Source organism: Leguminivora glycinivorella, chromosome 13 (genome assembly GCF_023078275.1).
Source record: "Leguminivora glycinivorella isolate SPB_JAAS2020 chromosome 13, LegGlyc_1.1, whole genome shotgun sequence".
Lineage (NCBI taxonomy): Eukaryota > Metazoa > Arthropoda > Insecta > Lepidoptera > Tortricidae > Leguminivora > Leguminivora glycinivorella.
Window position 1 is genome coordinate 22,144,565 of NC_062983.1, and position 24,214 is coordinate 22,168,778.

The 24,214-nt window shown below is 38.1% G+C and overlaps 1 protein-coding gene across 3 annotated transcripts in view; it reads left to right on the plus strand.

The window, feature by feature from the left end:
- Positions 1–20,054, plus strand: part of LOC125232604 (homeobox protein Nkx-2.1-like) — a 58,522-nt gene extending 38,468 nt beyond the window's left edge. For all 3 annotated transcript variants that reach the window (XM_048138328.1, XM_048138329.1, XM_048138332.1), the window contains 4 exons: positions 3,199–3,294; positions 15,481–15,567; positions 17,555–17,995; positions 18,160–20,054. In XM_048138328.1, the coding sequence (XP_047994285.1) occupies positions 3,199–3,294; positions 15,481–15,567; positions 17,555–17,773 (402 nt within the window). In that variant the 3' untranslated portion in view covers positions 17,774–17,995; positions 18,160–20,054. The remainder of the gene's footprint in view (positions 1–3,198; positions 3,295–15,480; positions 15,568–17,554; positions 17,996–18,159) is intronic.
- The last annotated feature ends 4,160 nt before the right edge of the window (positions 20,055–24,214 follow it).

Below are 24,214 nucleotides of genomic sequence, written 5' to 3' on the forward strand. Positions count from 1 at the left end.
TTATTTGCCATCCTATTCAACAATCATAATATTGTTTTTCATAACATCTTATGCCATAATCATTGTTTACTATATTAATCTAGTGCCAGAAACTTTGTTTCCCATAAAGTCAGTTTCCATAATGTCATTTGTCAGAATCATCGAAATCCCTAATTACCACATTCCATACCATCTTTTGTCATACAAATTAGCGTCCAGAAAAGTCAATTTCCATAATGTGCTTTGGCAGAATCGAAAACTACTATAATAGGTACTAGAAGGACTAGAGAATGAAACTGCTATCAGAAAGTAGGTTAGGTTAGGTTAGAACTGTGACCCCCTGGAAAATGAAACTGCTATCAGAAAGTAGGTTAGGTTAGGTTAGAACTGTGAACCTCTGGAAAAGGAAACTGCTTGAAAAGTAGGTTAGGTTAGGTTAGAACTGTGACCCCCCGGAAAATAAAAATACTTTCAGACAGTAGGTTAGGTTAGGTTAGAACTGCGACCCCTGGAAAATGAAACTGCTATCAGAAAGTAGGTTAGGTTAGGTTAGAACTGTGACCCCCTGGAGAATGAAACTGCTGGAAAAGTAGGTTAGGTTAGGTTAGAACTGTGACCCCTGGAAAATGAAACTGCTATCAGAAAGTAGGTTAGGTTAGGTAATAATATGGGCAACAATTAATATGGCAATAATTGCTTATGGCGTTTGAATATTCTATGAAACCATATTATTGCACTTAATAATATGGCTAACAAATAGTATGGCATTGTATGATTATGGAAGGTAATATTCGGATAAACAACGAGTATGTCTAATGATTTTTATGGTAAACAAATCATTCGGGCAAATGAAATTCAGGCAAGTTAGATTCGGGCAAATGAATATTATGTTAAATGACTGTCGGGCAAACAATAGACAACCCTAAAATGAGACGACCTATTAGCACGTGTTACAATTATTTAAAGTAATAATGGTCTGTGAATAAAAGTGAAACAGAGTAGAATGACGTCGGCGGCGTATTGATTATGAGTGGGCGACGGCGACGGCGGAGAGACTCAAACGTATTTCATTGCCAACTGAGCGCTTCAGATCGAGCTGATGACAGCGAATAGGATTTGTTATCTTATTTATACGTAGTGAAAAAGTTTAGTTTTTTTGTTGAAGTTAATAGTTTACATATTAACTGACATTTGACAGTTACAGTAGCTGCAGAGTTAGGGTTGGTAGCACCAATTTTGGTTGATGCAAGTCTAAACTTGTAAGTCCAGGGTGCGTAGCCGAATGACACAAAAGCTCACAAAACGAAACGCTCGTAGATATCTATCTCTATCGCTCTTGCGTATTGGCGCGACAGAGCCAGACTACCTTTCGCGGCGTTTCGTTTTCGATTCGCGTCGTAGAAATGCCATTCGGCTACGGGGCCTGGCCCTGTAGCCGAATGGCATTTCTGCGACGCAAAACGCCGCAGAAATGTAGTCTGGCTCTGTCGCGCCAATACGCAAGAGTGATAGAGATAGATAGCTACGAAAGAGATATTATCGTGAGCGTTTGTGCATTTGGCTACGCACTTGACATTTTTTAAAAATGTACAGTTTGTTTTTAAATCTCTATTTAAAACTAGTAGACAATTTTACTTGAAATTACATACAACGAATGAAAAGCCAAATAAGAATTTAGACACTATAAAATTGTGTAATCTTTACATTACCCAAATGTATGAAGAGTACATTCGAGATTTATCAAAATAAGCTGCCTTGTTTGCCCCGGCCTCCTGACGCGTGGTTAAAATCAATAATTGAAGAGCCCGGCCCTCGGCTGAACGCGACTTTATGGTATCAAGGTCTGCGTTACGTATTGTTCCTTAACATTGATTGTTTTCATTTCAAAATAGAACATTCTTATTTGCTGACCTAATTTGCTTAAATGATATTGAGACAAAATTACCACTCATGTTTTTAGAGTTGTGTCGTATACCTTCACTAAGTATAACTGTTCCCTCTCTTCCTATGCCTACTTTTCAATTGTTTTGTTGAAAACATAGTAGGTATCTATTTAACCTAGGTTCACAAAAACAGTCCCAGCCAATTATTTCAAACCATCTAATCTAGTTCATAAAATTAAGCAAAGTAGGCCGACGGTAACTCTCAAATGTAAATTTCAGCGGCAACATTGGCTCAAGCCAGCAATCAAATCCCCGCCATTATATAAATCCAAATTACTTAAACGTATAAAGGCATTTAATTGCGCCCCTCCCCCGCCCAAGTCCGGCCACGCCCAGCGCCGTGTACTTATACATTATACATTAGTAGCACGGCGTGGGTATAATTAATTCTATCCCGTGGCCCGTACAGTTTTCGGACGCGTTGCGAGTTTGACCTTTTTGCAGATCAAATGTGATCGGAATTTACGCAATGATGAGAAATTTTTATTCACCGTCAACCGTTCGAGAAGAAAAGTTAAATTTTCGTTGATATACTCCTAAGGGCGAAGCGCTGAGAGCCTAGCGGTAAGTACGTGCGACTTTCGTTCCGGAGGTCGCGGGTTCGAACCCCGGCTCGCACCAATGAGTTTTTCGGAATTTATGTGCGAAATGTCATTTGATATTTGCCAGTCGCTTTTCGGTGAAGGAAAACATCGTGAGGAAACCGGACTAATTCCAATAAGGTTTAGTTTACCCTTCGGGTTGGAAGATGGCAGTCGCTTTCGTAAAAACTAGTGCCTACGCCAAATCTTGGGATTAGTTGTCAAAGCGGACCCCAGGCTCCCATGAGCCGTGGCAAATGCCGGGATAACGCAAGGAGGATGATGATACACGTAAGAGTCAATGTAGGAATTGTGTACTGCTATGAGATGGAAAGAAAAACAAATAAAAGTGAATTTTAAAAATATGCTCAGTAAACGACCAGTCGCCTATGAATATGGTATAAAATTATAAATTATAATACAATAGGTACATACTAGTTAGATATCTGATGTGTAGTTTGAATATACATATTTAGGTATATGTATGTAAGTAGTTGAAGTTTGAGGAACTCTTAATCCGAAAGTTGCGGGATTAAATGCTGTTACGGGATTATGAAAATTACGTAATCAGTTCTTTAAAAGAAAACATCGTTAGGAAAACGTAAATTCAAGGACGATGTGTGTAAATTTTGAGAAAAAAACTGAATTGTTATTGATGATGAGTGGAAAAATATTGAGTGAAGTGTATTTTGCAGGTTTATGAGCTGGAGCGGAGGTTTAAGCAGCAGAAGTACCTGTCGGCGCCGGAGCGCGAGCACCTCGCCTCGCTCATACACCTCACGCCCACGCAGGTCAGTCGCCATGTCATTGATTGAAATTGTAGTAATAAGCATCTTTGTATTGTTTTTAGAAAAAAAAAAATCATTATACATATACCATATACATACCGGATATTCACTGTCATACAAAAAATAAGCACACCACGTCAGAAACCGGCCGTAAGTGCGTTTCCACATTATGCGATCCGCTATCGGATGTGGGAAGGATTTCAAAGGCAAAAATCAAAGATGGCGCCTTTAATGTATACAGGGTGTACGGTGGAACATTAATGCTGGTGATCCATTTAAGAGCATAACCGGTATCGAATAGCGGTTACGAATACCACTTAATTTTTTTAAAATAAACACCATGAAAATTAAAGGTACTATAGAAGGTAATGTATAAGCCGTAGGATTTATCTTCGGCAATTATGTTACATAGTGTAGAACATCGGCCCTACATCCGATATCGGAATGGATAATGTGAAAACGCACTAATTTATAACCGTCCGCTTGTATCTGAACAAAGTTCTCGAGTGCCCACCAGGCGGGTTCTTGGTTGCGAAAATGTTAAATTTGAGTCCTTGCGGGAGGAGGAAATTAATTTTCAATAAGTCACCATAACCAACTAATGTTATTATTACCAAAATTGATTCCCAACCCATGAACATAACTACTAGAACCAGCATAGAAGCCAGGCGACCGTAATTATGCTTTGACGAGACCCCTAGATCTATTAAGTGGTTGATCTAGATCTTTTAAGTGGTTTCTTCAGCGCTGATCTTCATTAATAGTCTTCAGTGGAATAAATAATCTTCAGTCTCGATGTTCTCGGTTCCCCGGGTCCACAGTGTGCCTGAACTGTGAACCCGGTCTGACTGCGTATCTGAAGGTTCTTCACTGGTTCAGTGAGGCAAGGGTCGCCATGTAATAACAAAATAGTTATTATGGCTGTGGAGGAGCAGCGTCACGGGATAAGGTGTCGTCAAATGATGAACACGAGTAGTAGATATAGTAATGAATCCCAATCAATTCCCATTATTGTATAAAGGTGTGCCTATATATACATGTTTGGGTTGCCGCTTATCAAACAATATGCGTTATGTCGCAGTAAACTATTGTGTTACTGCTAAACATAGAAAGTGGCTAATATGCCATTACACAGGCTTGTGCGCCCGGGTCCAAACTAATATGAGCTCACTCCATCGTAGGCCACGTCTTTGCCTTTGGCTAGTCTGTGGCCAAGAGTAAGCCCATTTATAATAAAAAAAAAAATTTACCAAAATTGGTTCCCTACCTATTAGCATTAGAAAACCACCTACATTAAATTTGTAATTTATTAAATGCAGCGAAAATACGCACTTGAACAACTAAAACCATGACCACCAAAATTGATTCCCCACCCCACCTACCTAGGGCCCTACTACTACTATAGGGCAAAAGGATAAATAAATGCTAGTTTCATCGTTACTACGCTTGTGGCGACAATGCACATGTCTGTGTGCCCAGGCGGGCAAGCACGGTCGCATTATAATATGGTCTGTCGCGTCAGTTCTCACTTTCTGTGACCATCAGCCTAGCCCCAAACGAAGCGATACTTATACTGTGGGTGCTCGGCGATGATATACATACATACTTAATAGATAAATACCTAAATAGATAGAGAACAACCATGACTCAGGAACAAATAGGTTATCTGTGCTCATCACACAAATAAATGCCCTTACCGACATTCGAACCAGGGACCGCGGCTTAGCAGGCACGGTCATTATAGGCCAGTGTATGATATAGGTGTTCCTATGACGCTTGTCGCGACAATGCAGGCCTGCGCACGACGACCAATTAATGCAGCGACAATCGGCATTATGGCGCGATTAGCGGCGCATTGTGCCGCGCCGTGACGCCCTCCACATGGAGATTATTCATGGTGCTTGTCCCCTTTGTGCCGCGATGCTACCAGTTTAATGAGGTCTCGATTCATATATAGCTTAGACTCAATTTAAATCGGACAAATTATTGTTTTGGATGAGAAATGAGAATTAAACTCACGGCATCTAGCTCAAGATTTCAGCGCTGTGCCATCTGAGTCATGTGAAATAAATACTTGAGATGGTTTATTCAGAGTCAACATAAAGAAAAGTAAAATCGGAACTGTCGAGAGACAATAAATTGGTACATTTATAAATTTAAATTGCTGCTTAATACAATTAAAAATAAAACCACCAGCCTTAAATATAAATAAAATAACATTTTCTGGATACCATTATTGCAATTAATTAAACATCCAATTCATACCTAGTCGGAAGATGATGCTTAAAATTATCAAGTTACTTAAATTATTTATATCTCACATCAAAATGCATGTTCAACCTTAGGACATTTAACCTATTTTTCACCGTGAAAAGGGTCAAAATATACCGGTGTTGCTTCTGGTCGTTGGGAACGCAACGCGAGTTTATGAAATTTATATTGGCACGCGGAGATTATCGAGTCTTTGTTATGAAGGATTTGGATTCGCGAGTGTGGGAGCGCTCGTGCCGCTGACAGATATTAATAACACAACATACCAGTACGGGGATAGGTGCGGGCCTGCGGGGCAAAAATAATGTGTTGGAAATGGGGCGGAAAATGAAGCATATGTGTAGGTACTCTGCAGAGATACAAAAATTAGCCATAGTTAAAAACAAAATTAGATCATTATTGAAATAATAGTCTGATAAAGATAAGGTCTGAACGATCATTAAATATCTATGTCAAAAATAAAGTACCTAATTATATTTTTGTAGAGTCTGGGAAGGTTAACTCTGCCCGGAACTAGGTAGCTATCACTGTGCTAGTGCGCCTCGCCTTTACAGATCCCGGCTACCATATTATTTATTATTCTATGATTATCCGCACCCTTTTTGTCGTTGGCACCCAATTTAAACACAAATAACCTTCAATTAACAAATTACTCTAACTCAACCACTTGTCGTGACCACATTGCACAAATCTTGTGGAGAGGCTGTGCCCGGCGGGCATAACTCACAGCTCCGTTACATTCGATACACTCCCCTTAGGGCGCCGCAGGCTACTGTTACATTACAACGCTACCGAGTGGTAGCATTGTAATGTAAGCCCAAATTTACGCGGGTATCACAGTGACGCGAATTCGCGTGTGACGAAATCCCACTCGCCACATCGGAGCGATAGATAATGAGGAGACTTTATGCGCGATTCCGATTCAGATCTTGTAATATTAGAAATAATAACTTTCGCATATCTTATATTTGATTTAAACTAACACGATTTGATCGCGTAAAACTTAAGTACGTTTATATTTTACCCGACGTTTCGGACGTTACATTACGTCCGTGGTGGTGAAACGTTGGGTTAAATATAAACGTAAGTTTTACGCGACTAAGTCCCGTTTTAATTTAATTTAATAATATGAGTGAAGATCGTGTTAGTTTAAACCAATATACTTAACACGATTTGCACTCATAATTTCGAATATTTTGATCTTATTTGGATACTATCTTGAAGATTGTTGAGGAATGCACGTTAAATGAAGCGAAAGTCGAGCGAGAAACATCGCGCAAGAGAGAGGGCCTGCCCGCCGATCATTAAGACGATGATGGATGTCGTATCAAAACCAATGTAAAACCAAAACAAGTTGTTTTTGATTCGTGTTCTTGGTGCAAGTATAGAGGGGCCTTACAGTTTGTTACGGTACGTGTCGCCGCAGGTTGGCTCGTTAGATCTTCTTGTTTCACGCGCCACCGGCGAGGGGGCGCTTTGATTCTCGAGCCTTTTCCTCGTTTGATATTTCCACGAGAGCTGTGTCTTCAAATTAGAGCATAAGTACGGACCCCTGATGGTGTGTCCCTGCTGGGTACGTCAACCGTGCGTACTTGTGTCTATAGATAAATTAATTGAAGTCCTTGTTACGTTTTTTTATTCCGGCATAATCATGTAAAATACGAAAGAAGTGCTCTAAATAAATACTTAAACTGACTCTTCGATAATTAACTAATAACTAACGTCACTGACTAAACAGCAAGCGATGTCTAGCGAGTTAGTCTCTTGACTTAAATCAAAACGCATGCACCATGCAGCCAAAAAGTATTTTTAAAGGGCACCTACCCAAAACTCATGATTAGTTTATTTACACTAGTTAATAAAAAGTCTACACTAAACTTGAAACTGTCGTTAATATTTTCTAAAAATTATAGCAATCTAGAAGCTTAGACTTATAAACCGATATAAGACCGTGTGGTGACGGGTTAAGAATTTCACCACCCCCTTTCTTCCCGTGGGTGTCGTAGAAGTCGACTGTGGGATATGGGTTAAATTGTGGCGTAAGCGAGAGGCTGGCAACCTGTCACTGCAATGTCACAATTTGGATTTCTTTCAACCTCTTTTTGCCAAGAGTGGCACTGAAACTTAGTAGTTCATGTGCTCTGCCTACCCCTTTGTGGGATACAGGCGTGATTATATGGATGTAATTATATGTATGTAAAGTTAATAAAAATCTTCTGAGGGTACCTACAAATACTTAGATCAAAAAGCTAAGATACCGACAGCAAACAAGTAAAATTCGACAAAGCAAATCGGTTACGCGCCTCATAGAGCGTTACAAGGATGACCGCTGCCCGAGGCGGCCTTCGTAATCGTATCTCTGTTGTGTCACTGGCAGTTCATGGCTTTTGTACACATATATTCCTGAAATAAAATACTTATTTAATGGCTTCTTTTCAAAGTATCAAATGAAATGAAATGAAATATTTATTTTTCAAGTAGGCTTTCCAAGTAGGTATTACAATGCGCATATGAACGTCAAATAAAGCTACGCCGGCTCTAACCCTACGCCTCAGCCTCGAGAAGATTTCAGTCCCCCCTCAGTTGGACTATGGGACCGGCAAGAAACTCGGCGGGCCACTTCTTTTCAAAACATTACATCTTATAATTAACGTGCACTAAAAAACAAGATACAACTTAATGAGCAAAAGTATTCATCAAAAAAATATTAACAGACTAGTGTAGTACCTACTCTATGGAAATTAATTTCAATAAATTATACAAAGTACAAAGCTACTACGATTAATAAGAGATGTTGGAGATGTATACACTATACAGTCTTTAAGTGTCAAAGTACATCTAAAAAAAAAAAAAAAATTATACATGATGAAGAAAAAAAACGAACTGATACAAAAAAAAAGATAACTAAAATAACTTTAGAGTTGTAAAAGACTCTTGATATCTCAACTAAAAAAATATATATATACTTAATCTACTTTTTTTTTCCTTGGAGATGTATATGATCTCCAAGAGTGAGAAAGAAAATAAACAAACAAGGACCGAACAGAGTGCCTCAATGTAATCTTACTCAAAATTAATGTTACAATATAATAGTAGTAGTTCAAATTAATGTTACAATATAATAGTAGTAGGTTTCACTATTCTGCTAAATAAATCCATTTTAGATAGGTACGTAGGACGGTGCGCGCATCGATTGGAGCGCAAAGCCTCGCTTAGCATTCTTAGCGACGGAAACACACCCGGCATCTGCACTCTGCATATTGATGCAGTAACAAACGCGCTACAATACGTATACAATGCTTTGTATACATAGTAGACAATGTGGAGACAGGAACCTATGACACTACTAAGTTTTTGCTTGATTGAGTGTTTTTGAGTTGTTTACGCTAAGTATTGTACCAATTGACAAATGTGCTGAAATGAAGCCTGTGTTTATTTAAATTTGTTGCTTGAAAATACAATACAATCGATCCACTTGTAAGGAAACATACGTAATATTAAAATATAAGTAAAGAAGCTAAATTTTTATTCAAAATATACTTAGTGCCTCGACTTCATTCGCAACTTACCATAACTACATAGGTTACTTACATGCATAATATCTGGATAGGTATCTACTCTAGAAGTTAATTTTCTTAGACTAGTAAACTACCGTAAATAAAAGTACTTAATTGCAGTAAATATTGTATGATTCTAGTAAATCATCAATCTAAGTAAGTTTATTAAATACTTTACTTTTCGACCTCCAATTAGCCACCCAATTTTAATCCCATCGGCCAGGTCCCTATTTGCGCAGCACACAGAGGGTGTACGTATTTAGCGTAAGTAAATTCTGCTGTACGCCACTGTTGATACTGCGTCGCTCAAATACTAGCTTTTCATTTTTTTTAATAACGCTAATGGACTTTCCTATTCGGCCAGTTCGTAGGCTTTTTGGGTTGGATGAAAATTTATAACTACTACATCTGTACAGTCAGATTTTGTTTTCTAATTTTTATATTTAATTTTGAGCATGTCAGGCGCGATAGCTGGAGACCCGGGTCCGATTCCAGGCTTCGCCACCAGTGGGCTTGATCGCTTTTTCTTTAGTGTATGGTATCTATTTCAGTTTATAAGTTTTAGAGACTTAATGAAAACATTACAAATATGTTTAATGCAAATTCTGCATGTTAACTAGACCTTTGACCGGCACGAGCGTAACTACATACAATCAAGCAGAAAATAGAAGTTGCTGTTGTTATAAGTGTATCCGTAGCGGACTGTGGATAGAATTCACGAAATTTTATGGTTATCTGATACAAATAGAGGTCAACATCCTCTTGAAACTTCCTCATCATCATTTTCCTGTCAATGCACTTCCGCTTTAAAATAACGTAATTATTTAGTCTAACACGATGCCAATGAACTGCGTGTGAGCCAAAAAAATAACCCGCCCAAAGAGCAACTGAGTCTTTTGTCTATGGTCACGTTGTCTCTGCCGGATGCGCCATGCGGGCGCTTATAGGTCTACCAACCTCTCGACATTTTTTCTACTAGCAGTCCTTAACTCTTTAGTTTAGAGGTAATTTTCCCTTGGCATGTGTTTTGGTGTCTTTAGGGAGAGCAATAAGATAATGGGCGCGCTGACGGCTGTCGGATGCTAAGTAGGTAGTAATGCGAAATTATGTCGGTTGGAATAAGTCGAGAGATGACCACCCACTGCCTGTCTGTCACTCGCTTCATCAGAAATACAATATGAATGGACGGAGTCAGTCAATTTGTGTTGTCAGGATATTGTTTTATGTTCCGATTAAAATGGGGGAGCTGTACTGAATTTATAAGTATAAAGAGGCCTTGTAGTAAGTGGCATGTGATTTTAGCGACTTGTTGCTTAAATATGACCAAAAATTTAACTCAGTCGATGTTTGAAGAGGCCATAACGCGATCGATGATCGAGATAACTCACGGAAACTTACTTTACAGACTTCTAAAGTAAGCATCCGTGAGTTCCACCGAAGACAATGCTATGATAATAAACCTTTGATGTGGAATAAATTAATATGTACAATATTTTTTGGAACTGAACGCCCAGTGGTAAAACAGCTGATAGGGTAGCGAGTTAAGCAGCCGCACAGCCTTCCTCTCAACAACCCCATAATTTTCCAATAATTCCACTTCACTTTTTTCTAATCGGTAATCTCCGTGAGATCTCAATAAGCAATAAGCTCAAAGGCTGGCCGCAATGAAATCATCTGCCTTATTTCTTTGATAAAAAGTAAAAATTGTTTATGGTATCATTGTGCGGATATGGGGCCCATTCATTGCGGCCAACATGTCAAAACAAATTCACCAAGAGAATTTGACATACCATTCACAATATCCTATCGCGATTTTAAAGTTTATCTTATTTAAACTTTATTTCATTGTGATAAGGTTTACTTTAAAAGTTCGTAATAGAATGAGATGATAGTTTGCGAAAGTTGTGCTATTTCATGGTTGTGTAATAACCGGTAAAATATCAGTTAATAAGAGCGTGGGTGCGTTCCAATAGTAATGGCGAGCAATTCGTAGGAGATTATATTTGTTGAATGGCGGTTTTTGCAGATTAGAGCACAAAGCACCTGACTCGCATTGTGCGGCAGGTATTGGTGGCCGGACGTAAGTGCATCGTCGCTGTTTGCGTAGGATGATTGATATATTTTTTACATCTAATGTAGAATGACAATGGATGATATGTGTAGGCAAGGATGGCTATTAGGCATTTGAATAAGCTACCAAAAGAAACAGGGCGGAGACTGTCTGAGACTATCGTAGATACAATTTGAGCAGATTTTTTTTTCTGTACTTCACCATAATATTAAAATACCGGGTTTGGATTCTCGATTGTTTATAATAAGTAAAAAGGTTTTAAAATGTTTAAGAAATAGCAGTTCAACAATGGTTCAACATGTTAAGTTTTAAAAGCAATGTCCATCTGTTCACCACTTACTTTTTTTTTTTTTTTATACTACGTCGGTGGCAAACAAGCATACGGCCCGCCTGATGTAAAGCGGTCACCGTAACCTATGGACGCCTGCAACTCAAACAGTATTTTTGTCTTGCCTACCTTATTTAATCTGCTTTTAAAGCCAAGCTATAATCTTGTGCCTAACTATAATACGACTTCAGTAATAATTCGTTAACATTGTAAATCTCAATTAAAATAAAAAGCAATAACATTTTCCCAACCCGCCAAAATGAAGTAAAATTAAACAGTAATAAAATAAAGCGAGTCGACGTCCCTCAAAATTAATCCAAAGTTTATAGAGTCTTAAACGGGGAATATTAAATAAATATTAATTCTGCGGATTGGTGCGCAAATGTTTGGGCTTAGCCACGCACCGCCGGGCGGGGGCCGCGGCATCGGCACGGGGCCCGTGGATACCAAATACAAATGTATCCGCTCAGTAATATACTGTTTACCAAGTACATATATCTCTATGGGTTTTACATAGTATGCCATGTTATGGATAATGAGCTACTCGTATTTGTATGTCGTTTTATTTTATCCTGGTATGTACCAGATTTGGTTAGAAAAATCAGTATGTGCAGCGGCACTGTCATATAAATTCTAAGCTTCTGTGTATAAATTCTAAAAATGGATTTAACATTGGGATGTTGACATTGTAAATCCTAATCGGTGTTGAACGATACGAGTACGAGAAAATATTAGAAAAAGGTAACAATCTATAAAATAAATGATAGTAAGATTGACCGAGTCCCAGGGTAAGCCCAAGAAGGCTTGTTTGTGGGTACTCAGACAACGATATACTTATGTATATAATTGTATGTGTAATACACTTTGTTTAATAATTTTATGAAATGAATACCTTTGCCCGGTATCAACGACACAACAAGGCGACAACGTTCAAGTATAGGAAAAGTGCAGCAACAGAGAGTGACGACGTCAAAGTGGTAAAATAAAAATAATTTAAAAAATCCTTGATTATGGGATTGCGGTGAAAATCTATTCGCAAAGGTAAGCGAAATTTTGCAAGATGTCCGAAGAGAATGCTTACTGTGTTTCACCGGGTGCATCTCCAATCATAAAGCTAACGCTGTGAAAATATTCACCGAAGATAATCCGTAAAATCTATACAAGATATTAAACGACACCTTTCAGATTACTCCTCACCTGTAAAAACATGCCGAATCACCAAAATCTATGCTCCTATTTGTAGCGAATCGCGCCAGACAACCTCGACATTAAATTGATTAGTTTCTAGTAGGTCTTAAACCGCGGTGATAAAGTTTTGAATAGTTTGAATAAATTGTGAAGGCTTAATATTTTTTGCCTTGTCCGTGTGATATTTTGATAAGCACTAAATAAATGAGCGCATTGAGCTGTCGGTGCTGTTTGCTCAGCGCGGATTGAGGCGCGCACAAAGGGCCGGGCATTGTGCCTGACAACCATTCGGGGACACGGTGGAACTTTAAATTATATTTCTAATTCTTAGTTTGTATAAAGAAATGAAAAATACTTGCTTGGATTCGTAGAAAGTACCTACAATTGTGGTACCTATATTAGGTGTACCTACTGTAAATAAAAACAATTGTAGAGATCGTCATTTTACAATGTTATTGCATTATAAATTTGTTATCATTATCGTTACGAATTGAAGTTGAAGTTGTTGTAATTGAATGTAGAGTTTTGTCTCGGCATAAATTCACATGATATTTAGGTTTTATACTTAATGATATTTTGTAGGTATTGCGTAACACAAATGTAAAAAATATAAATGACTTAAATATTCCCGAGTTTCCTGACCCTTTAATTTATCGATATTTTAACAATAAAATTGTCACGTATTGGATGGGTGCTTTGGCTATTGAAAATCATTTTTAAACGTGTCCGATTGCCGACATGCGTTAACTTTTTCAATTTCTGTGATGAATTGCTAAAAAACATTCTACCTCGTTGAAGAGAAGAGTTACCAGTATTCGAAGTGCAATCAAAACACGTAAAACATAAACATATTTAAAAAACAATGAACTATCAATGTCCACATAACATGAGACTTGAGGGACGCTTTCTAAAGGGCCCTTCAGCTTGAAATAATTATCAGAATTAAAACGTACAATCATCGCGTCGACGTAACAAATGAAGAGCTAAACAAATACGAGAGCAATCTTTATTTATCATAATTATGGGTGATGCTGATGTTGCCAGTCATCGTTCGCAGGAACGGAACACCTACGAGACGACCCTACCGAGGTGTTTGCTCGCTGCATTGCTATTAATTCATGCTATTCTAAGTCTTATTCGGTTTTATGTTGGGACGAGTATGGAAAACCAAGAGGTACCGTAACCATATTTCCTCCTGATTGGCGCCAAAATTGACTCGTATTGTCAAGCTGACAGCGGTCTGGGTGGCACGCATTTCGATTTTAATGAAGGGAAAATTATGTCCATATATTTTTTATCGAATTAACCTCGCTGTTAGAAAATGGTAGTCTCGACCAAGTCGACCAGCTGTAATACGAGTAAAGTCTCAAAGGCGTTAGAAAAACATGGTCGGTAGTGGTTGTTAAAAGCACTTCGCCACACCCGAAATGTCACACTCGACGACACAAGTCATTTAGAAGTAAAACAAATAAGTGAATGACGCTCGGCAGCGTGCGTGCAGGCATTATGCACAAGGAGATGGAAAGAAAGTGCTCGAGTGTCCGCCGCGGCGAGCTGCGGCCCCGCCGGCTGCCGTTCATTATCCAGTCTCGCCTCTCGGGCGGAGCGTCTGCGACCTCACACCTCCGAGCAAATAAAAAATAACATTCCCAATAAGCCCTAGTAGCCATGTAACAGTTTGTTTTGATAACGGCTCGGACAAAATGGCGGTCGGTTATGCACGGAGCGTTATCATAACGGAACGGCGCGAGAAACTCGACTCCGAGAGGGGCACACATCCATTTCAAAGAATAAACACGGAGGAAGCGCTCTCGATGTATAAATAATAAATAAAGAGTATATTTTGCCGGGAGAGCGTGCGTAGACAAAGGACGGCGCGCGCAAACATGGCATGAGCTTGTTTATTCTTTCGTCATTAAGGTGAAGTGTTGGGGCACACAGTAGCGTGCTCTGGCGCTAATTTCAGGAAGGGTAGATTCGGACATCGATTCATTTCAGCTACTCACATTACTCGCAAGGTTAAAAGGTTCACGATATTGACATTGTTACCAATTTAACTCAAGTTTCACTCTCCAGATTACTATTTAAGAAATTCGCAGCATTAAATATTCTTCTGAAATGTCATGAAGCATGAATGTAGGAAAATATGTACATGTTTTCCAGTTCAACGCAATTTTGTGCCTAATAAACACAAACATGTACTTCTTATTTCTTATATGCGCAATATCTAACATCATCTTAGAAACTTATGATCTGTATTCCTCTTCCCGTGACATTCGGGCTTAGTCAACATTTGCGATCTTTTCCGTCCTCCCTCAACTTTCCCCAAAGTCATATATGATTAAAGTTCATGTATACAAAATGCAGTCTGGCGGCCGGAGTGGATCACTAGCCTTGCTTGGACAGCCATTCATTAGAGACCGCGGCCTCCATTCACGGCTGTAATGTGTTTGCGGGAGTGTTGCTCCTTACTTATAGACGCGTTCACTAGGGTTGGTTACACTTTCAGGCTTTGTGCAGAAAAATACTACTTTTTGAATGGTTTCAATTTAGGCAGTGAGTAGAATTTGAGGTTGCGAAACCCCTCTGAAGATTGTTCTAAAAATGCCATATTGTAGCAGTGATTTTTTTCTGCATATAGCATTGATTTTTTCTGTAGCACTGGCTACAAAATAATCTATGACAGTACACTTCACTACAACATAGATTTCTGTCATCTTAACATAGTTATTATAAGACTGTATTGTATTGTTAATATAATGTTGTTGTTACAGGTGAAAATTTGGTTTCAAAACCACCGTTACAAGTGCAAGCGGCAAGCCAAGGAAAAAGCCATGGCGGAGCAGAATCAGCATAATCAGGTATTTACCTATTGATTATATTAATTATTTTGTAGAATACTATATTAATTATATAGGTACAATGGCACCCACGAGAAGTAATCTTTCAAGCTGTTTATTTCTTTCAATTCAAAAATTAGTGGATTGGTTAGGTTTTTATGTAGGTGTTTGCTTTGGGAGTCTAGACACTAATTGTAAGTTAAGTAAGAAGATTAAAGACCATTTCTTAATTTAATCCCTAAACTTCTCTAAAATTTAATCGAGGCACCTTAAAAATTTCCATAAAATGTTTAACCCGTCATTCAAAAACGCGTTCATATTAAACCACCATTTCAATAATGCTAATGAATAATGAATATTAAACACGTGAACGATAAAAATCGACGCTGACGCGGCGGCCCCTGTTTGCTGAGGCGACCTGCCGTGTATTCTGCTTCGTTGCTCGACAGCGCGCGATTCTCATCTCCAAGAGAACCAGCGTAACGTGACCTTGACAACGGTACTCAGACCTGACTTAGGTATACTGGATATTAGTTTGAAAGTCGTGCTCGCGAATGGAATACCCCTGCCCTTGCCACTTGATACCAATCTCCCGCGGAGGAGAAATACGGGCCCCGGATTCTGGCAGCCCCACGTCTATTAAAGTTGCAGGGTTGCTAGGGATTCGGTATTGTTTGGCCACCGGTGGAAATGCAGTCGGTTTGTTGTATTGTTTCTTGATTGTTCTTTGATGCGGATTTGTTTTGATTGAGATCTAAGTCACATTGTTGTACAGTCTTTTTATTCGACCCTTAAAGTTGAAAGTTCATTTATAAATTACTAAAATAAAGTGGTATTGGTACATTTCGACAGTGACTTAGTTTGAAGTAAAGACATTGCTTATTTGGTACCTATATTTTTTTTTATATAATGGTGTGTACAACTGTAATCGTAGTGTAAGTAATATATGTTACTAATGTAAGGAATAATTTATAATGTTGTTTGCCTGCACTATGTTATTGTACATATTAATAATAATAATAAAAAGTAAAATAAGTCACTAATTCAAAAGACTAGAGATATTTATACCTAGTTAGAGTTAATAAGACCTTAACTTATTTCTCAGAGAGCCAGTAACTATACTGAACTCAAAAACCTCTATTATACTAGAAAATAATAATATATTGCTTCTGCCTTGTCAAGAGTATTTTTGCAATGAAATTAACCTGCAACTGTGTATATAAAAATAAATGCTTGAAAAATAAGCCACATAGTTAAGCGTTATTTTAATTTTATCTCAAATACAATGGTGTTACATAAAAATGTTACGAGTTCACTCAATGTGTTATCAATAATATGTATTCGTATTATACAATACAAAGGCGTCATCCATTCACTCAATAATTAAAACAAAGACAAAGGCCGTCTTGCACGCTTATTCCAGTGATTCGCGGCGTGTGTTGCCAGCCTGATTGGCCCAATTTGCGCGCCGCTCGTCCCTGCCCTAATGACGCTTCAGCTCGGGCGTTTTTTACGAATGCTGGGTTATAAGTTATAATGTGTAGTTGGAAAATTGTTTGTTGGGATCCTTTTGGAATGAGCGTCACTATTCTATGTGCAGTCTTATGTGGTGTTTTGTGCTTGGGTATAATTATTGCGTGTGTATAATAGAGTGATGCACACACGGCAACAAAATATCTTATATTATGCTTATTGTAAAGTTTAAGGTAATTCTTTCGGAAATCGACGCTAGTAAATCATATTTTACTGAAATTATGGAGTCTTTGGGAGATTTTATTGTCCTTATTTCTATTTTAATCAAAAATATAGTATTCAGAATTATACTAAGCCGAATGACATTGAAATTTTGTGTTGTTTGCGAAGGCAACATGAAGAAGTAATATCAATGCCTTAGCAATTCCATAGTGCCATTCTACGGCAAACAGATTCATCGAAGACAGAGATGGAGTATGGATTCATATAGATAGCCGTTGAAAGATTGTATTTGAAGTAGTTATTTTGTTTGCAGTCGTCGTCATCCCCGCGGAGGGTAGCGGTGCCGGTGCTGGTGAAGGACGGCAAGCCGTGCGGCTCGGGCGAGTCCTCGTCGCCCGCGCACTGCGCCACGCCGACGTCCGGCTACGCGCAGCCGCAGGCCGCCTGCTCCAACCCGCTCGCCTCCTACCGCCAGCCCGCCTACCAGCAACAGTGCTCCGGCTACCTCCCCCTGCAGGGGCGGGCCTGGTAGAAGTTCCCCCAGCTTTATCATGAGACCATGTTCAAGGAGGAGATGTATTTTGATTAGGGAGGAGGTCACGCGGTTTGACTCAGCGACAACTAAAGATACAGATTCATTTTCATTAGATTACAAAACTTAGGTTTTGAAGTTCAATAATTGATTGAAACCTATTAAAACATAGAATGTCAATTTTCAAATCTAGCGGTGTAACGTTTTTTTTTTAATATTGACGTTTAAAAAAAAAATAAAAATAAATAAAAATACGTTTATTACCATAACACAAAAAGAGTACAGCAATGGAATAAAAAAGTAATATGCTAATTCACTTAAGCTAAGCAAAATAAGAGAACAAAAAGAAATAAGAGAGCAAAATGAGAGAGAGAGAAGAGAGAGAGTTTCCATGAACAGTGTTGCCAGTTAAAAAATAGGCTTAAATTTCGGTGTTTTCTGTAAACATTTTGTCAAACCGCGTTATGAAATGTAGTCTCCCTCAAGAACATTGTCTCGGATGAGGCCTGGCGGAACGGTCTGCCACAAGACAGTGACTTTAGTGACTCAGTGAAGTGACAGTGGTGTTTCTTATCGGGCGGAGGGTATGTACATAGTTAGATGTAATTAAGCGCAATTAAGGATTTGACTCTTTTCTTTGTGATATACTTGTAACATTCTTTTAATAACGGCATAGTTTTTCTGCTTTTCGGATTTGAAACTCGTTAAGCACTCAGTTGAAAGAGTTATCAATGCTTTAGCCGCAAACTAAAACGGAATCGTCACCAAGTGACATGTCTTGTTTTTCACTAAAAGAAAATATTATTTTTCAATATTTTTTATACTTAGTTGTATTCTTTGTTAAATTTTGACTGTTTTAACAACCTCAATGTGATGCCATCGTCAATTTAATTTCATGTTCAAAATCTACACTTTGAGTAAATCCATGGAAATATTTTGCATACTTATTTACCTATTCCCTTTGCAATCATCAATTAGGCTGATACTGTATAAAAACTTTTATTTTGACATGGTTGATACATGACATGACAAAATGCTGCCATTTTTATATCTTCTGTGAGTACGCGTTTTGACAGTGTCTTATCGAGTTAGAGGAATAGACAACTTTTGATAAAAATGTATCTTCTCATTCTCAGTGACATTCATACCGCTTTTAAGACTATGATTTTTTTCCTCTATGATTATTATTTAAAAAAATAAATGACTTAATTTACATATTTGGAAAAATTCTTGAATTTGTTTCGAATGTTGTCCAGATGTCACTATTCCTTTAATATGTAATAATATTCGAATATTTCCGTGTCAACGGTCCCAAGCAATAGTAGTATAAGCTAAATGAAGTGGATATTTAAGATAAGTCCGATAACGAACTATCTCAAATATCCATTTTATATTTTCACCGTTCTACGCTTAATTTTATTTTGCATACTTTGGAAGAGTTTTAACAAATACTTAAAGTATTTTTACAAGTAAATCTCATTGTAAATAACTGATATTGTGCCAGTAAATTGATGTGTGAATAGTAATACAGTCGGTGTTCGTGTGTGTAGATATTACGTACTTGTACATATAGGCGCGTAATGTGTTAGGTAGGGACCTGACCCGATGGAAACCTAGACCAGTTTCTCTTTGTTGCTAATAAATTTAAATATTTATAAATTTGAGTAGGAACTTTATTACTTAGTAAATTGATGCCGATTTCCGCGTCGAAATTGAGTCGTTCAAGGAGTTCTCTTTATTTACAAACTGGTCAAAGTTTCTCAACAACGAATAAAATTTGTGCCAATAAACGTTATTACATTCCATGGTTGATATTTTAATATTGCCGACTCATGTCGCGGGCGAACGGATGCAATAAAATATTCAGATCGCCAAAATGTCGCTGTCTATACCTGTCCTACAAGGAATAGTATTTTGTTGTACTTAAATATATTTTTCATTAGAGTTTAATAGAGTCTTTGAATTGCCATTTTATTGTAGAGAAATAAAATTTAGTAAGAATTTACAAAGTGCACCGGCAACCCTGTGTTGATTGGAAGATTCATAGCAATAAGCCCCTAACGTACCTTAGACTTACGCCACACTTGTAACAACGGAAGAAAATTGTAATTAATGTTTTCCAACTTTATTTATATGTTCTGGAATAGATCAATGTAATTATGTAGGTATAGGGGAAGTAATTATAAAATAATTATAAATAATAGTAATAATAACGAGAAGGAATTTGTAACTATAATGTGAAAATGGAAGTGTAATGAATTTCAATTTATAAAATTAGGTAATAAAAATTAACGAGTTTTAATTTTGTTTTTCATTACGTCAACCCCTTTTAGATATTATCAAAATGATGCTAAAATAATGCATGACATTTATTCTTGAAAACAAGAATAACAAACTCCCAGGGCTCGATCGCTTGACGCTCCCACTCCTCTCCTAAGCTCATTTTATTGTCTTCAATATTCCCAGATTACGCCATAATCTCTCATAACGCGTAACAGTTTATTCCGCATGGCAACATCGACTTTGTCGAACGTCACTCACGACCCGCCAAAACGAAATAATAACATGGCCGACACAGATACAAAATATCCTAACTCTGCTACATTTCCGCTGAAATCTGAGCTGTTAGATGAGTGAGGAGGGTGTCTTTTTGGTTGTAGGGTGTTTATTGATTAGTTGTTTCGTCATTGGGAGGTAATTTGGATAGAACAAAGGCGCTGCGAGCGCACGTGCGCGGCATTACGAGGGCAGCTAATAAAATGGCGGATTAACTGTAGGGACAGGTGAGGGCTTGCAAACTATTGGCCTCTTCACAATAAAATGTATCGCTGAGGCTCGCGTTACTACGGATTTACGTCAGGTTGCTGATGTAATGAGAAATTTTTGGGATAGCGACTCTTAACCCGAGCCGAGGGTGAAATTTAGATTGTTGCTTCCTTATTGAATCAATTTGTAGTATTTTACGGTATGTTGGACGAGTCATATGGGGGGGGGAGTATTACATTGTATCGTTTTGTAAACAATCCGTTCGTAAATCTACTGATTTAATGTTATGTGGAATGGCTCGTAGAAGACGTATGTATAGTTTAGGAAAGTACTAAGAATATGTAATAATGCTGAATGTATTGAATCAGATATTACTTTCATATTTTAAGCCACTTAAAACTTATTTGATGAACAAAAATAATTAGTAATAGACTCAGTACATCTAAATGTAATAGTGCCACAGTGCTACGCCGTAGCACCTCGTAGCACTATAGAACTTGTACAAAGGCATTACCTTACCAGAAGATTATCACGTGCTGAAGGCGGCATGTGTAAGAATATAAACATAAATATCTATATGAGATGTCTAGCTTCAATTATTGCGTGGTTATGTATATCCCGTGGTTATATTCATATAGGTACACAGTATTTTCTCCTTATAGAAAATGCAGCCACACTAAATAATACTAGGTGCTATATTCAATGGCAGTGTTGTGTTCTTGCGGGTCAGTAAAAGCAAAAAGTTACAGAGCTCAGCTGGGGATGTGTTAGAGTAGGCAACGCGCATATAAACACCTCTGGAGTTGCAGACGTCGTCTATAAGCTACGGCGATTGCGAACAAGACAAGCAGTATACTTGTTTGCAACTGCATACCGTATTAAAACATAAACATAGGTGCAAATTTTGCGCATTTGTATACTTTCGAGTTGATAATTAGAGCTAAATACTGAAAAGGCAATACCAACTCAGGTAGGCATTTTTTAACAAAAGATACCTACTCTCCAAGCTACTTATTTATATTTATCATTTCAAAAAAACATTGAACTTGTGTAGGAAGAACCTAATAAAAAAGAACACAAGAAAATTCGACCCATACAAAGCGGTCGACTTCCCACGCCACACAAAGCCGTCGATGTAAAACAATCTGCCTGTGCTAATTACCGCGGGGAGCGTTTCCGCGCTAATTAGACAACGCGGGCCGAGCTGCGCGCCATTGTGAGACACGTACGTGCAAGGCAAGTACGATCGATCAAGATACGGCACGGGACCGGGTGCGGCGGCTTCGGAAACGTGACTGTGGCTGTGTAAGTGTGTGAGTGTGTAAGGGTAACATTTTGTAAGTTTGATACTAGGATGAAAGATAGGTATTATGCTCTCACAGGTTTTTTTAAAGGGTTCTTAAAGTAATTTCTCATGCATAATGTGAAGAAACTTATTTTGAGGCCAAATGACGAGTAAGGGGTAACGTAACGCTATGAACTCTATGAAGAGTTACCTGACGGTGGTCTGCACCGCTTAAACCTCGAGTTTATGGCTGCACAAATGTTTGTGACTGCAATCCTAAGAGGAAAGTAAATGAGAATTATGTGAAAGATTCAAAAAAAGGGGACCAGTGTTACCTTGATATGCATACATGTAGGCTCTACGTAGCTGCTTGAAAGAATTCGTTTCTGTGAGAAACGCAGATAGATTTATTTTATTATGTACTTATATATTGAAGTGTGTACACCATTTTGGAACTACCTATCTGTGCCTAGGTAAATTTATTTGATACCTATGTGACCTATGTCTATGGATAGTAACGATTTGAACATTGGGTGTGTGTTGTGAAAAATGGCATTACATCTAGATTCTACAGTTTGCAATAATCTCTAGAGCACCTAGGTATTACAAAATGAACAGACATTTGTCCTTATTCCTTGGTGGCCCAAAGTCCCATTTCATCGTACCGGAAAACGTAGAGAAACATAATGACACCCAACCGTATCAATTTATGTAAATTAAACACGGGGGCCCGCCCACGTCGCAAAAACCCGACCCCTGAAAACTCTGCAGCGATCTGTAAACAAATTTGAGAACATTATTCGTGTTTACGCGGGGCTGCCGTCATGAATATAGGAAGGGGTGCGATTAGGGCGCCTTAAGGCTCCATTCATGGCTGAGACGTCTTAAATACATGGGATGGAAATGTAAATGCAGGTTATGGATGCATTTGTTTTTGTTTGAAAGGGTAACGATTATGGGTTTGATTTTAGTTGGGTGCACTGAGAGAAAATACAACCAGTTTTCATGTTCGTTCAACAAGTTTTTTGGTTAAAATAGCGCCTACGTGCTCTTTGGTTCAAACAACAAGCTACTTGTCATTTGAATCGGCAATATATTTGAATCAACAAGTCGATTTTATAAAAACAACCTGACACATATTGTTTTAAACATACGTTTGGCTGATTCAAACGGATATACCGCAACAAGTCGAACTTGTTAAATTCACAATGCAAATTTCTCTCAATGTGGATGTAAGAAACGCTACTTACGAGTCTTACGACATTTATGTTATGGGACCAATGAAGCAGTAATTTGATTATGGCTTGTATGTATGTATAAGCCTATGATATATATATATATATATATATATATATATATGCTGCTAGAATTAGAACGATAACATCTGTTATAGAACAAGTGCAGTGTTACAGAACTCTGTATGTCCTATTAAACATAGTTAGGTACCTATGGGAAGGTTACATTTTTTTTTTATTAAATGACTGGGTATTTCAGGTTTAAATATTATAATTTATTTTAATCTTAATGAAAATTACGATGGTCTTGAAATAAACCAAAGTGTCTGCCACGTCTCAAAATAGAGATACATACTTTAGATACTGAACTCCTGCCGGTGTATCATGCTGCCAATTTTATCACTTATCCACGTGGATAAGACATCTGTCACTCTCACACTGACATACTTGCTAAAGCGTGACGGATGCTTTATCCACGTGGATAAGTGATAAAATTAGCAGCATGATAATTACGCCGGCTGAAGTGCTAATTTGCTACCTACTGACAATTCTTACGTACATACCTTTTTTACTATAGTTGGAAAATTCAAAGGTACCTGTGTTATTTATTGCCTCCAGGTTCTCCACCCACGTAAATCAGTGCATCTAAAACGAGTGTTCTAGACAGTTGCTTCCACTTCATAACGCAAATAAAAAAAAAACAGCAATTAAACAAACAAAGAAATAACAAATTGGGTAGGTACTGTCGAGTCTGTAGTGTTGTCATCGGTAGTAGACCGCGGCAGAGGACCGTACCTACAGAATAAACCGTGCAAGGTCTGTCGAGGGCCCGCCTAATTAGAACAAAAAACGCGGGAAAACACAAGTACGCTTGACAGCGAGTCAGAGACAAAGAGCGCGAAATTCCCGCCAAAAAGGTACTAAGCCGTTCCATCCGCCAAATTCTAAATTTGAACTTTAAGCTATTTGAACTAAGGTTACGTTTCGATCCAGTTTAAATATGCCTGAAATATTTTGTTTTCAAAACTTTTTAGTACGGAAAAGACCGATCTGAAACATTCCGCCCACCAAAAGTGAAATCTTGCATTGAGGATACAAGGTTTACTTTTTCGGATCAGGAACTGGTTTTAAAGGCATTTCTGAAGTGAAGCTGGT